General features: G+C 44.5%; 2 protein-coding genes across 2 annotated transcripts in view; both read left to right on the plus strand.

The window, feature by feature from the left end:
* Positions 1–3,707, plus strand: part of LOC309593327 (cytosolic phospholipase A2 epsilon-like) — a gene marked incomplete at its 3' end in the record, with an annotated part of 38,632 nt that extends 34,925 nt beyond the window's left edge. Inside the window, exon 21 of the mRNA XM_082317691.1 lies at positions 3,397–3,707. Coding sequence (XP_082173817.1) covers positions 3,397–3,707 — 311 coding nt within the window. The remainder of the gene's footprint in view (positions 1–3,396) is intronic.
* Positions 3,708–7,404: 3,697 nt separating this feature from the next.
* EHD4 (EH domain containing 4) overlaps positions 7,405–12,884 on the plus strand; it is a 30,666-nt gene continuing 25,186 nt past the window's right edge. The window contains exon 1 of the mRNA XM_082317186.1: positions 7,405–7,701. Coding sequence (XP_082173312.1) covers positions 7,466–7,701 — 236 coding nt within the window. The 5' untranslated portion in view covers positions 7,405–7,465. The remainder of the gene's footprint in view (positions 7,702–12,884) is intronic.

The following is a 12,884-nucleotide window of genomic DNA, read 5'->3' on the forward strand; positions in this document are numbered from 1 at the left end:
ATAAAAAATTGTACAGTACTTTTGCTTTGTAGATATTCTGGATTGAGTTCATTGCACATTTGAGGTACGCAACTGGGGTTTTGAACAGGATTCAAATAGTCTAAGGGTATTTATGCAGGTACACACACCATTCTACTCCAGCTCTTAACACAGATCAGATAACTGAAAGGTTGTTTTTTGTAGTTGCCCTTTGTAGAAAGAACTAGAGAAAGGAGAAAATGAGAAAGAACTAGAACAGGAACTGAGAATTAGTTTCTGTGCTGCTCTGTGAGGGAGTTCGTTTCCCCTCTCCCCCTCAATAATTTCCAGAACCCAGGGATGTTATTCCTAACTCAGCTATCTAATATCAGGTGCACATCAGATGATGTGCAGATGCTACATGTCAACACGAATTATCAGGGAATCTAAAAAGAGGTGTTATTAGACATGTAGAAGATGTACATGAAGACCTGCATGATATCTGCATATTGAGGCAAGCCTGTGCTGCCTGAGCAGTTCAGCTGGTAGCTGCAAGCTGAGACTAAACAGAGAGAACGGGTCCTTGTTGGGCCCCCACAGGTGAAGTCTCAGCTGAGCTGACATGGAAGAGCTCGGCCCATGTGGTTTTTTGGGACAACTGCCACCTCTCAGCTGAGAGCCAGCCTCCACAGTGGCAGGACAGATGCTGCAGAAAGACCTGGAGGCTGGGGATGGATGTCTGCCTTTTGTTAGTGACAAGCAGAGATCAGCTTAATTTATAGCACTTCAGTACCATGCCCTAACCCAGATCTAGACCGTACAGCATCTAAAGTCTTAGTTCAATTAGATGAATGGGCAGTTTTTCCATAGCCAGCTCATCCATCATCTTGTTCAGCAAAGGGAATTTAGAGCCTGGGCAGTAAATGAGTAAATCTGACATATTCAAACTGGATTACTCCTGCACTGGTTAGACTATTCCACAAGTGGAGTAGAAAGGGGAAATCCTTTCTGTGAGGCAGCTTAGACTGCTTCACTTGAGCAGTACCAGTTGCTTATAACTGTCTCTGCAAAGCCAGGAGGGGTACATCTATCAGACTTGGAGAGACCCTTCCAGGAAAATCAGAACCCTTTGATCAATGTTGTTAGATCAATGCTCTTAGAGGAGATCCCCCAAATGCATGTGGTCCTGTCAGTAAGGGAGACGCTGACTTTTCACAAAGCCTACTGCCCTGCTTTGGTACAGGTGGTGCAGGTATCTGTGACTGTGGAGGTGGATTTTTTTACTACAGTAACAACCTCCTGCCAATGTGACGGTCTCACTGGAGGCTGACAGAAAAATTCTCCTGTCTCTGGTGCTCTCTTATCTGCGATGAGGGGGGATCAAGCATTATACTTCCTGTCTGTGTTAACCTGTGTTAACCTGTGTTACCATCCCTGACAGTGTTATCTATCGTTAGTGCCCATTTCGGGGTTGTTACTGCTCTCTTTCCCTCACGCCAGCTGTTAGAAAACTGAGGGGTCTGTGGGAATGATGGGGAAGGAAAAAACATGCGTGAGCCCTCATATTAGGTGTACAGGCTATAGCACACAGCAGTGGATCTCCACATCCTCAGGTCTCCGGCCCCTGGGTGGGAGCCTCAGCTGCCCTTTAGCAGTCAAAGGCGTATACTGGAGCCCAGGAATCTGCAGAATCTAACCAAAGTAATTGACCTTTTCCCTTACAAGAACCTGTTTATTTTATGTACTAACAGGTAGATATAAATTCAGCCTGACCATATGCTGTGTCCCATCAGTGCAGAGTTGAGCCAAAACTAACATGGCCAAGTAGGCTTCTTACGCTCCCTGAGTGCAGGCAGTGAGCGCTCACTTTTGCTGAGTTCAGGAAGGGCAAGTTTGCCTACTGTGCATTGAGTATATATCACTTAAATACACCCTCAGCTCAGAGGGTGCATGTTGCATCTACTGAGTTTAGTGTACAGATGTATTTCCACCAACTCAGTAAGTCACGGTGTGTCCAAAACAGCAGCTAAATCAAAAATACTTATGGTGTCACTATCTCGAGCAGATGCCCAGGTTGAAGCTGGGATCAGCTATTATTTTGAATCAGAGGTGACTTATGAAGGTCCTAGAAAAACAAGTGAGATGTGTTTTAAGTCTTCTGCATCCATGAAGTTGTTGAGATTTGAAATTCATATGGTAGGCCTTGGGTATTTTTCTCCCTGTATGAGCAGCCTTACTGTGGAGGCCCGTAGGAATATTTTCTCTGTGATAGCCTGCAAATAAACTTCTGCATTAGTTTTGGATCTGGTTTCTACTGTCAGATGAATTAAAATAAATAAGTTAATTTAATTTGTCTTTAGATCATAAGATATGACAGCTGTAATATTTCCAGAGATGACACTTGTGGGACTACCTGCCTAATTATTTTGCCTGGATCCGTGATGCATATGTTGATTATCCTGGGGTAATGAAACGGGCATGAAAAGTTCTTTCAGTATCCCTGGCACATCTAAGTGATTCAGGGAATATCAGGTTCACTCTCACTGTTGAGGTGACATAAAGCCTCTAGTTTTTTACGGTAGTAGGTAGCTCAAGGAAATTACAGTAAATATTTGTGCCATCTGCTTCTGGGATATGTCCAGATAATGGCTGTGTGAAGTCTTTCAGTTTAGATAGTAGAATCTAGTTGTTTATGGGTGTTTTCTGTATTTTTTGATAATTCTTCCCAGTAGGAACCAGGAGTTGATGTAGTTGATTGTCCTAGGGGATGTGCCAGGTTGTGCTGGGTGAAAGAATATCTGTCAGGTCGCTGAGAAGGCAGGTGTGCTTTTAGAAAGCTTGAATCACTGAAATACATGGATTTTCAGCAGTCTATTTCTGAAGGCATGAAAGCATAGCAGTGAGGAAAATAAAATGATGTAGAGTTGAAGATGGAAGGCACAGAAAGTGGCAGTGGCTTCAGGCCCATCACCTGGAAAGAAACCATGCTGTCATGAGGTCCTTGCTGTAGTTGTCTGCTTTGGGAGAAGGGGAGGAAAGAGAGAAAGAGTAGTTGTCATTTACTTGCACCTTGGCTAGAAGTGTAGGGTGCTGCGATGGCTGGGAGACAGCAGCAAGGTGGAGGCTGGGACAGCATCAGTGCCAAGGGGGACTTGGGGACCATGCTGACAACTCACCCCAGAGGTAGAGGAGGAGGCAGGGACTCTCACCCTCCTGTGCTCAAAAGAGGAGCTACTCTACTTGTTTTGGCATTTCCAAGAGTACCCAGGACAACCCCTAATTCTCCTCTCCACCCCGCCTTGCCAAACAAATATCCCAGCAATAAAACGCCTGTGGCAGGAAAATTTTGGGTTGTGGTCCACTGTGTGTGCATGCCTGAGAAACACCCAGACCCTAATCACTTTTTGCTAATTACCCAAGTCATTGTTTGTCCCTTAGGTGTGAAACGGAGTCCCTCAGAGATGGCAGCGGGTGACGTTGATGTTGCCAATACCTGTGGTCCATATTACATAAACAATCTGAGTTATTCAGAGGAAGATTTTGACAAACTGGTGAACTTAAGTCACTACAACGTCCAGAACAACAAAGATTTGATTCTTCAGGCCTTGCGTACCGCTGTGGAGCGGAAAAAGCAGCAGAAGAATAAGCAACCACTGCAAAACCCACCCAGTGGGGATGGTATGTGCGTGGCTGATAGAAAGAGAACCCAGCATTTGGCAGGCTGCCCAGCACTAGGGAATATGAAATAAAATATCTATGAACCCTATTAACGAAGAAAAAAATGAATTTTATTAGGAAGTGAAGGAAAGCCAAAGAATGCTAAGAATAGCACTTTGTTTGTCATCGAAAATGCTAAAGCCTGTCTGTCAGTTAAGGGAATAAACACAAAAAAACCAGAGCTCTTCCTTAATGAATTAATGTGCTTCCCTCGTTGACAACCTCCGGAGTGTGGCTAGGAGAGGCTGTGCTCTGCTCGTGCTTGCAGAAGTGACCTTTCAGGCCAAGGCCAAGATGCGCGGACAAGGAAGCGTGAGGAAGTTTATGCTGACCGTGTTTGTGCTCTACCTGTGCTATAAAAAGAGAGGATTGTCAGCCCAGAAATGCAGCAGGGAACAAAATCCGTTGTCTCTAAAACAAACCCAGAAGCCCATTTGTGAACTAAGGAGTCTTTATGTGAATGTAAATAAATATTAAACTTTGTATAATAAAACACTTTTTTGGAGTCAGAGTTACAGCAAATAAACATTTTTCACAGCAAATACATGTTAAAGCCATTTCTTTTAGGTGCTTCTTCCTCTACTAGCAAGACAACTAAAGATAACATGCAGACTTAATTCATAGCTGCTGAAAAATAATTGCGCGAGACCTAGAGGTGAACTGCCCCAGGATCCTGGGACCCCTTGAGTTTAGGATTACATTTAAGACCCATCTCCACAAGGACCAACTCATGCTAATTTATTTTATTAAGCTCGATTTAAATGTTATTGATACATACCAAAGGTTTAAAGCTTTAAAGTTTTTGAGAATATTACATCTGAAAAGACACAACAAACACAAAGCAGATCTAAAATTGTATACCTAATATCACTCACTCAAATGCAATTTTTGTTAACTTGCTGCAGAGTATTGCAACTGAAGTTAACAGACCATTAACTTCCAACTTTCTGATGCTTTGGTCATCACATTAACATGGCTCCTTTCAAGCAAGTGGTCTGTTTTTTTGACAGATGGAATCCCAGGTCTCCATTCTTTTTCAAAATTAACTTTTACTCAGTGCTATTGATTTATTTATTAGACTTCTTGTATCTACAAGCCCATATTTCCTACAGGCTTCCCTGCTCCTCAGTTCTGCTGTAGAACCTTTTGTCAAGAGATCCTGTTATTGTGGGCCGCAAATGGAAGCCTTACAAATCCCTTTGCCCTCAAGGTCGAGGGTCTCCTCCTAGGTGGTGCACAGACACATAATCCTTCTGTTTACCACTTAGGTCAGTGAACACTTACCTGTGGTGCATACTACAGCAGCCCATACAGCTCCTGTATGGGCTATATGCCCAGGGTTTACCTCCCATGGAAACAAGAGAGCAAAGACGGCAGTCATGCTGATGCATGCTGGATCTCATTGCAATATAGGATGGGATGTAGCCAGAGGGCACAGCCAGGCCTGGGAATTTGGAAGCACTCCCAGGTTCCTGCATACAGTTAAAGCTTTATTGTCTGAAGGGCAAAAATTGTCCCACTGACAGCAGGAAGCATCCAGGCAGGAAGTCTGCAGACAAGCAGAACAAGGTGTGTGAGGGCAAACACCCGCCTGCCCTTCCTGCAGCTTTCCAGCAGCCACGAAGGGCTCATGGAGAACAGTGAACACTTTACCCCATTTCAAAAAGCATACAGTGGAACAGAAATAATTATTCAGTATCTCTGAGTTCTCTCTGTTCAACAAGAGTACAGAGGAAAATGTCGGGGCTTATCAAAGAGGTGGAACAGCTTCCACACAAGGGGTGAACAGGTAAGGAATCTGCAACCTAGAAAAAGGTCAACAGGACTGAAAGGCAGAGGAGAGATCTACAAAATCTGGAGTGCCCTGTGGGAGATGAACAGGGAGTGACCGTGCACCTCTATTCTGACACAAGACCGGGACGGCATCAGAAAAAACTAGCAAGCAGCAGGTTCAGAGTTAACAAAGTAAGGTAGTTCTGCACACAACATGTAATTAAGTTACAGACCTCCTTGACCCTGAATGTTGTTGTTGATAAAAGTTTATGAGTTCAAAAAAACTGATTAGCGCGTTCACTGGAAAATTTTTAAGGAATGAAAAATAGAAAGGCTCCACATCTGCCTCAGTCCTGCACTGAATCATCAACTCCCAGAGGCTGGGAGGACAGTCTGAGGCAGCATTGTACCTGCCCTCTTTCTGTCATCTTCTCCAGTCACTAAGTACTGGATGCATCAAAGACAAGTGGGAAAGCGGTCTCACCCCAGACTGCAGTACTTAGGTTTTCCACAGCTCAGATATTTGTGCAGATAATAAATGATCAGGAGTAGTCAGAACTCCTGAAGATGTGGTGATACAAGACTCATTTAAAAGAAATTACTGAAGTAACATGGATAAGATGTAAGTAACTGCAAGGATAACTTAATTACCTATGGATTAACCTATGGGGAAAAGTCATGAAAATGAGAAGAATGCAAAACCAAACTATAAAAAGGGGATTTTAAAAAAAATGAGGAAGCCAGTCAGCAAGACCCTACATGAAATGGTATAAAATCTTTAGACTCAGCATGGAAATTGCAACAAAAGAGTTGCAAAACACATGCACAGCCTTAAATAAAATGTGAAGCAAGGAACCAAGAAAAGGCAGAGTGGTTAAATGCTCTGGACTGGGCATTATTAAAGCCTAACATCTGTTCTTTGAGGAACAGCATGGGGAGGAGGGAGATAGAAATGGCACATCTAAACCTGCTGATGCATTTAGAAAAGAACTGGAGCATACAGAGAAAAGGTGGTATTCAAGATGGAAATTAGGAGGAAGAAAGGTACATAGCTAAAAATGTGAATCAGTATATGTGCTGGACCAGCAAAAAGGGATTTAAATGAGAAGGATGTTGCAAAGGAGCCAAGGCTGTAAGTGTGTAACACAAAAGATAGACTTCTAACATAATGTTTACACACAGATTCAGCAAAAAAATCCCCCGGTTTTTTTTTTTTAACTGGGAGCCCAAGGTTTTCTTTTCTCAGTAGTGCGTGAGCACAGACAAACTTTTATGTCAGAGGAAAAAAATACTCATTTTACTGTTCTTCAATGTTTTACTGAATATGGTATTGTATTCCATTAAAATCTCTCATAAAATCAATGGAAAAGGTGATCCTCCCAGGCGGCTTAACACAGTATCAAGACCTAAGGTTAAAACTAATGGCCGTATCTGCTACACACGTCCCACAGCAAAATTTCAACATTTTCAATAATAAATGATATACTAAGAATTTTCCCTGTGTTTAAAATAGTTGCCTAACGTCGTAGCTAACCCCCACGGCGCTTAGTCACACACTTCTTTGGCATCCAAAGACAGCAACCATCATCAGGAAAACATGAAAACCCTTTGGGCGATTCTATGTTCAGCTCTGAGTTGTCAAAGGGTTTCCGCATTTCATTTCAAGGGGCTGAAATTTCAGCGTGGAAGAGCAGCAGGTACAATGAACCTCCAGAGGCGGATTTGTGGTAAAAAACAAAACAAAACTCTGGTTCTCAAAAAATAACAACACCCCCACCTCAAAAAACCCCACAATAAACAACAAACCCAAAGAAACCCACCCGCCACCCAGGGGAGAGGCGCGGTGCCCGGCCCCGCCGCTCAGCCGGGCGCGGACAGCGCCGCTGGCGCCGCCCCCGCGCCGGGCCGGGGCCGGGCCGCCTCTGTCCGCCCGCGGCTGCGTGCGTGGGGCGGCGGGCGGCGGCGGGGCGGGCGGCAGTGCGGCGGCGGCGGGCGGCAGTGCGCTGGCGGCGGCGGGATGTTCAGCTGGCTGGGGAAGCAGGGCGGCGGCCGGGAGCGCGGCGGCGGCAGCGACGTGGTGCAGACGGTGACCGGGGGGCTGCGGGACCTCTACATCCGCAAGCTGCTGCCGCTGGAGGAGCACTACCGCTTCCATGACTTCCACTCGCCCGCCCTGGAGGAGGCCGACTTCGAGAACAAGCCCATGGTGCTGCTGGTGGGGCAGTACAGCACCGGCAAGACCACCTTCATCCGGTAGGCCACCCCCGGTGCGGCGCGGTTCCTTCTCCCGAGGCCGCCGCCGCGCCCGGCCCCGCTCGGCGACCGCCGGCCGGCGCCCCGCCCGCCTGGCCCCCGCCGCCTGCTCGGTCATCCGCGCTCGCCTCCCGCCCCGGGCGTTTCTGCCCTGCGATGAGCGCCTCCTGCGCGCTAGCAGCGCACCCCGCGGCGGGCTCCCCCGAGCGGGGCAGCCGCCGCCCCGGCCGGCCGCCCCCTGCGGCGCGCCGAGCCCCGGGCGGGGCGCCCGCCGCGGTGAAGGGCGGCGAACGCCCCGCGGCGGAGCTGGCGGCTGGGAGCCCCGGGCAGCGGTGACGGCCCGGGGGCCGCCGTGCGTGTCCCTCCCGAGGAGGGGGGCTCATCCGAGTGCCTGCCGTGCTGTGTCGAGGGTGGGTGCCGCTCCCGAGCCGGTTCGGGCTCCGTAACTCTCCTGCCAGCTTCCTGTTTAAGAATATTATCTCGAGTTCATGCTCTGCTGAGAAAGTGTAGCGTCGCTGTCTACTTCCTCTTAACTTTTTTTAATCTTTAAATTATAGACACTTCGCGTTAAAGCGGCATGACCGCATCGGCCATCACAGACCATTTAGCCTTATCTCCTCCCCCTTCCTTCCCAAAAGTAGTTTAATGCATAGATTGGACGTGAAGATAAGAGAGAAACGAGACAACAGTTTTGGGCAAAAAACACGTGGTATATAGAAAGTCCTTTCACACACCCCCCCCCCCCCCCAACTCTTTTGGTCAATTGCATTGAATAAGCAATATCAGTAATAGTGCAGCTTAACAGTGTTGCTACTCTTACAGTAGTTTCTCTTTCCTGCCTGTCTTCTTGCTAAGTTGGTTAGTAACCGATTTTAAGAAGCTGAAGTGTGCCTCGGGTATTACAAGCCTGTGAATCTTTTGCATATATTTGAGTGTGCTTGCCTCTCATATGCCCCTTACAAATCAGTCTAAGGTTATACAGAACTCTGCAAAAGACACTGAGGGGTCACTTGGATCAAATTTTGACCTACTTAATATCTGAGGTTCATTTAGTCCTTCCGTAAATTTTACAAATGTTTCTCTTTCGGTTCCAAAGGCTACTGTCAGCCTTGCCATAACACTCTTCTTTTTACAGTGTGAAAGACGTACCTCCCTTCTTCTCCATTGAAGAGCGGTGTTTACCTTTAGTCACCTGAGAGCTTTTCAGATGTTTACAGAGCTAATCATGTTTCTTTTCTGGTTTTACAACTAGCAAATTGGAAGCTTTAAGTTGCACTTGGTTACTGATTATTACTGAATTCCTGCAAACAAAGTGGGTGATGTGCGTTTTCCTAACATTTCTTTAGCCATGCTGATTCATTTTCTTCTTTAAAAGTACAGCTGCTTTGTTGGTTTCTATGTATTTCCAGATAAGTGTTCTTACCAGGCTTACAGACAGGGGATGGTGAGAGCATGGGTAATACAGAGACAGAACGGTCCCAAGTATGTACGTACCAGAACCTGTTCTGCCTGTCAGCTGAGTTGCTGCATCATTTGCAATTCATAGGAAACTTTCTTCCCCTCCTGTAAGACTTTGCCTTGGATGAGAACACACGTTCTTGATTTATGGACATTCAACTTTTCTGTCCTTTACAGTTGCCCATATTTGACTAGAGTGCAAGTCAATGTTGCACTTGGAAACGTTGATATTTCTTGCAGTGCCTTAGATGTAGTTGTGGTACTGTTGCTTTGTGAGTAACTTGTTATCACCTTAACCATAAAATACTGAGCAATAGGGTTGACTGATACTAATGTACGGTCTGAATGAGAAGAGAATTATCGTTTATCACAGCTATTTCCAGCTCTTTTTTAGCATTGGTCACTGCTGGGTGAAGATGCCCAGACAAATTTGACAGAGATAAAGTTTTCAAAGATGTGTTCTCATGCATTTTCTTAAAATATCTGACACAATGGAGGAGGTGACTTCTACTGTGATGTGCCCTTCTCTTCACCCACTTACCCCTTTCTCCTGTCCCCACTTCAGGTAGATTGCAGAGTGGTTTGATCCCTTACTAGATATTGGAGAAGATGGGAATTGACTGTTGAGCCCCAATCAGTAATAGAACAGCTGTTCACTGCTTCTAAAGGGCCACAGTCTGACCTCACCATGATGAACGTTCATTACATCAGTGTTCACTATAGAATAGATAATAATTGGCTGAATCAGCATGAGAAAATGCTCCATTCAAGATGGGCAGCAACTTAGACTATAGTATCACAGTGACTGTTACTCAAAATCCAATTTAGAGGAGAAAAAGAAAAGCGAAAAAAGAGAAGTGCATGTATGCTGAAGGCAAGGCTTAGAAGTAGACATGGGAAAATATTATAGTGTCCAGGTCAGCCACAAATAAATGTCCCCTTTGATAGGCTGAATTTCCCATGGAAAAATATCATACGCTCTCAAGATTGTCATAATTCTGGCTTTATTATAGATAGTTTTTCTTAGAATGAAGTTGGACTATAGTTTTTTTTTTTCATGCTAGCCTTCTAACAAGCAAAATTATTTTAAATCATAATTAAAACTGCTTTTTGTTCTACAGTTCTCCATTTCATAGTCGGGAGGGCACACTAGATTTACTTAAGTGTTTACTATTAGGTTTATGTGTGAACATAACAGTTCTGTTTAGCTGACAAATATGCATTTGGGATTTACTTTGATTTAGACATTATCGTGAGAACTTCACATTTTCATACCTGTGACACATCCACATCCACCCAGTTCCTTCCACCAAGACTTCATGGAAAACACTGATCTAGCAATGACTGAATGTCCCTGGGGAGTAAGATATGCAAACAAACACTTCCAGGTTTCTAACAGCTCTTCTGTTTTTTCACTTGGTGCTGTTTATCCTCTTTGCACTTGGAACAATGCAGTAAAACTGGCCAGTTTCGCTGTCTAAGGTGTAGCATGGTGATACTGTTTTACTCAAGTATCTGACAATGCTGACAATTCAAACAAATATATCCAGGCCCAAATGTTAATGCTTGTCTGATTGTTTTTAATGGGGTGGGAGGATGGGTGAGAGCCAAATGCTTATCTTGCATGTGAGCTGCTTGGCCTTGCAGCTTCTGTAATTCTCTCAATTTCTCCTGGCTGCTTTAGAGAAAGTGGGAAAGGAAGGAGGGACAGGAGAGGAGAATTGTAGTGTATGGGAAAGAGAAAGGAGCTGGTCAGGGCGAGTTTGTAGTTGCTGACCTTTTTCTTTCCTTCTAACAATGAATTGAACTTCTAGTCTAATAATGTTTAACTTGTTAATAACTTTTCTATTTTAAAAGTGTAAGAGACTGACTTTTTTTTTTAAAAAACTTTAACTTATTAGGATGAGGAAAAACAGAAGTAAGTTCCTCTGCTTGCCAGGCTGTGCTTTTACTTTGCTCAGAGGTTAAAATGGTAAACTTCCTTCTTTTAACTCAGCCGGCCCTGGGTTTTGTGAAAGCACCTTTTTGTATGCATAATATCTGGAGTCTGCAAGTAGAATGCAATAGCTTGTATGGCAAGAATGGGCTGTATTTATTTCTTCTGGGGGGGAAAGGTCCCTCTTAATTTCTTTGGGTGAAGGCTGGAACTTCTTTGTTACTAGCTCTACATGAAAGTTTTATTTGAGTTATTTGGAGCAGAATTCTTACACTAAACCAAACATCTGCTAGTTTTGTTGTGTTTTTAAAAAAAAAAGCGTGGAGGACTTGCTGCAGTGTGGAGTATGGAGGTGAGCAGCCTTATGAAAGGAGACTTGAGTTTGTCTCCCCATGTATCACGTGTATCTGCTGCTCTGTCCAGCTCACCTGTGTTCGTGCATTAGTATGGCTTAGCTAAAGCATTTACACTTCAGATGATTATCAGTATCTGAAACTGTGAGTAATCTTTGCTATCTCTGGAACTTTGTAAACCAGTTTCCCATAGTCTGGCTATAGATCTTGCAAAGGAACATAGATGAATGTTTATTGGCAAAGCAGAAAGGTTATAGGCCAGGTAAAAACAAAGGGAGAAGAGTCAACAGGATGCCTGTTGTTTGATCTAGACTGTCTTTGGGACGCTTGCTATTTTTAAGCATTTTTCCTGTGAACCTTTTTGAACTCCCTCTCTGCTGAAAATTCCTGAGAAGGGCATGCAGTTGCGGATGCTAAAAATCCAGGTATTTTCCTGTGTTACTATAGCATACTGTAGAAAAACATTTGCAGCTTTTCAGTTCACAGAAGACGGCTCATCCCTTTCGCATGGCTGAGTGAAACTGACATTTTCCTGCTGAGCGGAAGTGTGATACAGCTTGTACGGCCAGTGCTCAAGAACCAGGGTTTATTTTAGTCTGTACTGATTCTCTATGTGCAACTGTGATCCAGTCTTAATGGCAAATAGCTGCCTTGCAAAGTGTTTCCTCTGTCTGTTGAATAGCTGTACCAGGCTCAGCACTGTGGCTGCTGGGTGGGACTTGGTATTCGGAAGGAGATCTTGCCCCCCTGGATTGTTATCACTATAAAAGCCTGGTTTTTAAAGCTGCATCTGTGACATTATCTTGGAAGTATCATTGCAGTTCAGTAGCACTTTATTATTACTTAGTCATTTCAATAAGCAGCTAATCTGAATTTGCACTCTTGAGTTCGAAGCTAAAAATACAGATGTTGGAAATCCTGAAAGGTGCTCCATACTTCCAGCTCTGTAAATTTGCAAATGTTACATGTGCAGCAACTTCATGAGCAGGCCATGAGATTATTTTTTTAGTCATCTAAAAGACCACCACCACTGAATGTCCATACCCATGCCTGGCAGGTTCGTGGGCTCACGATGGATAGCAATTATCCTGTTACCCTGGAGGTGTCCTATCCTGCATTCAGATCCCATCATGTAGTTTTCTGTGACCTGGGATTTGAGACTTCTCTCCTCTGCATTTGATTCAGTACAATGTTCTTTACTGCTTCTCTGGGAGCTTCTTGTCATATGTGTTGCCACCTTATGAACTGCTGCCTCTGTCAGCAGAAGTCTGGGAATGACGATTCGTATCAAGAGAAGAACTTAGCAGCAAGTCTCATAAAGTTCCCCTCTCTTTTAAAAGAAGGGCAATGAGGAAAAGCAGAATTGAGAGAGTTTGAAGTAGAACATTTTATCGTGGCAAGTTAAAAATCTTATTTTAGAAGTTAGAAGTATAATT

This window comes from Platalea leucorodia (assembly GCF_965183815.1).
Source record: "Platalea leucorodia genome assembly, chromosome: 7".
Classification (NCBI taxonomy): Eukaryota; Metazoa; Chordata; class Aves; order Pelecaniformes; family Threskiornithidae; genus Platalea; species Platalea leucorodia.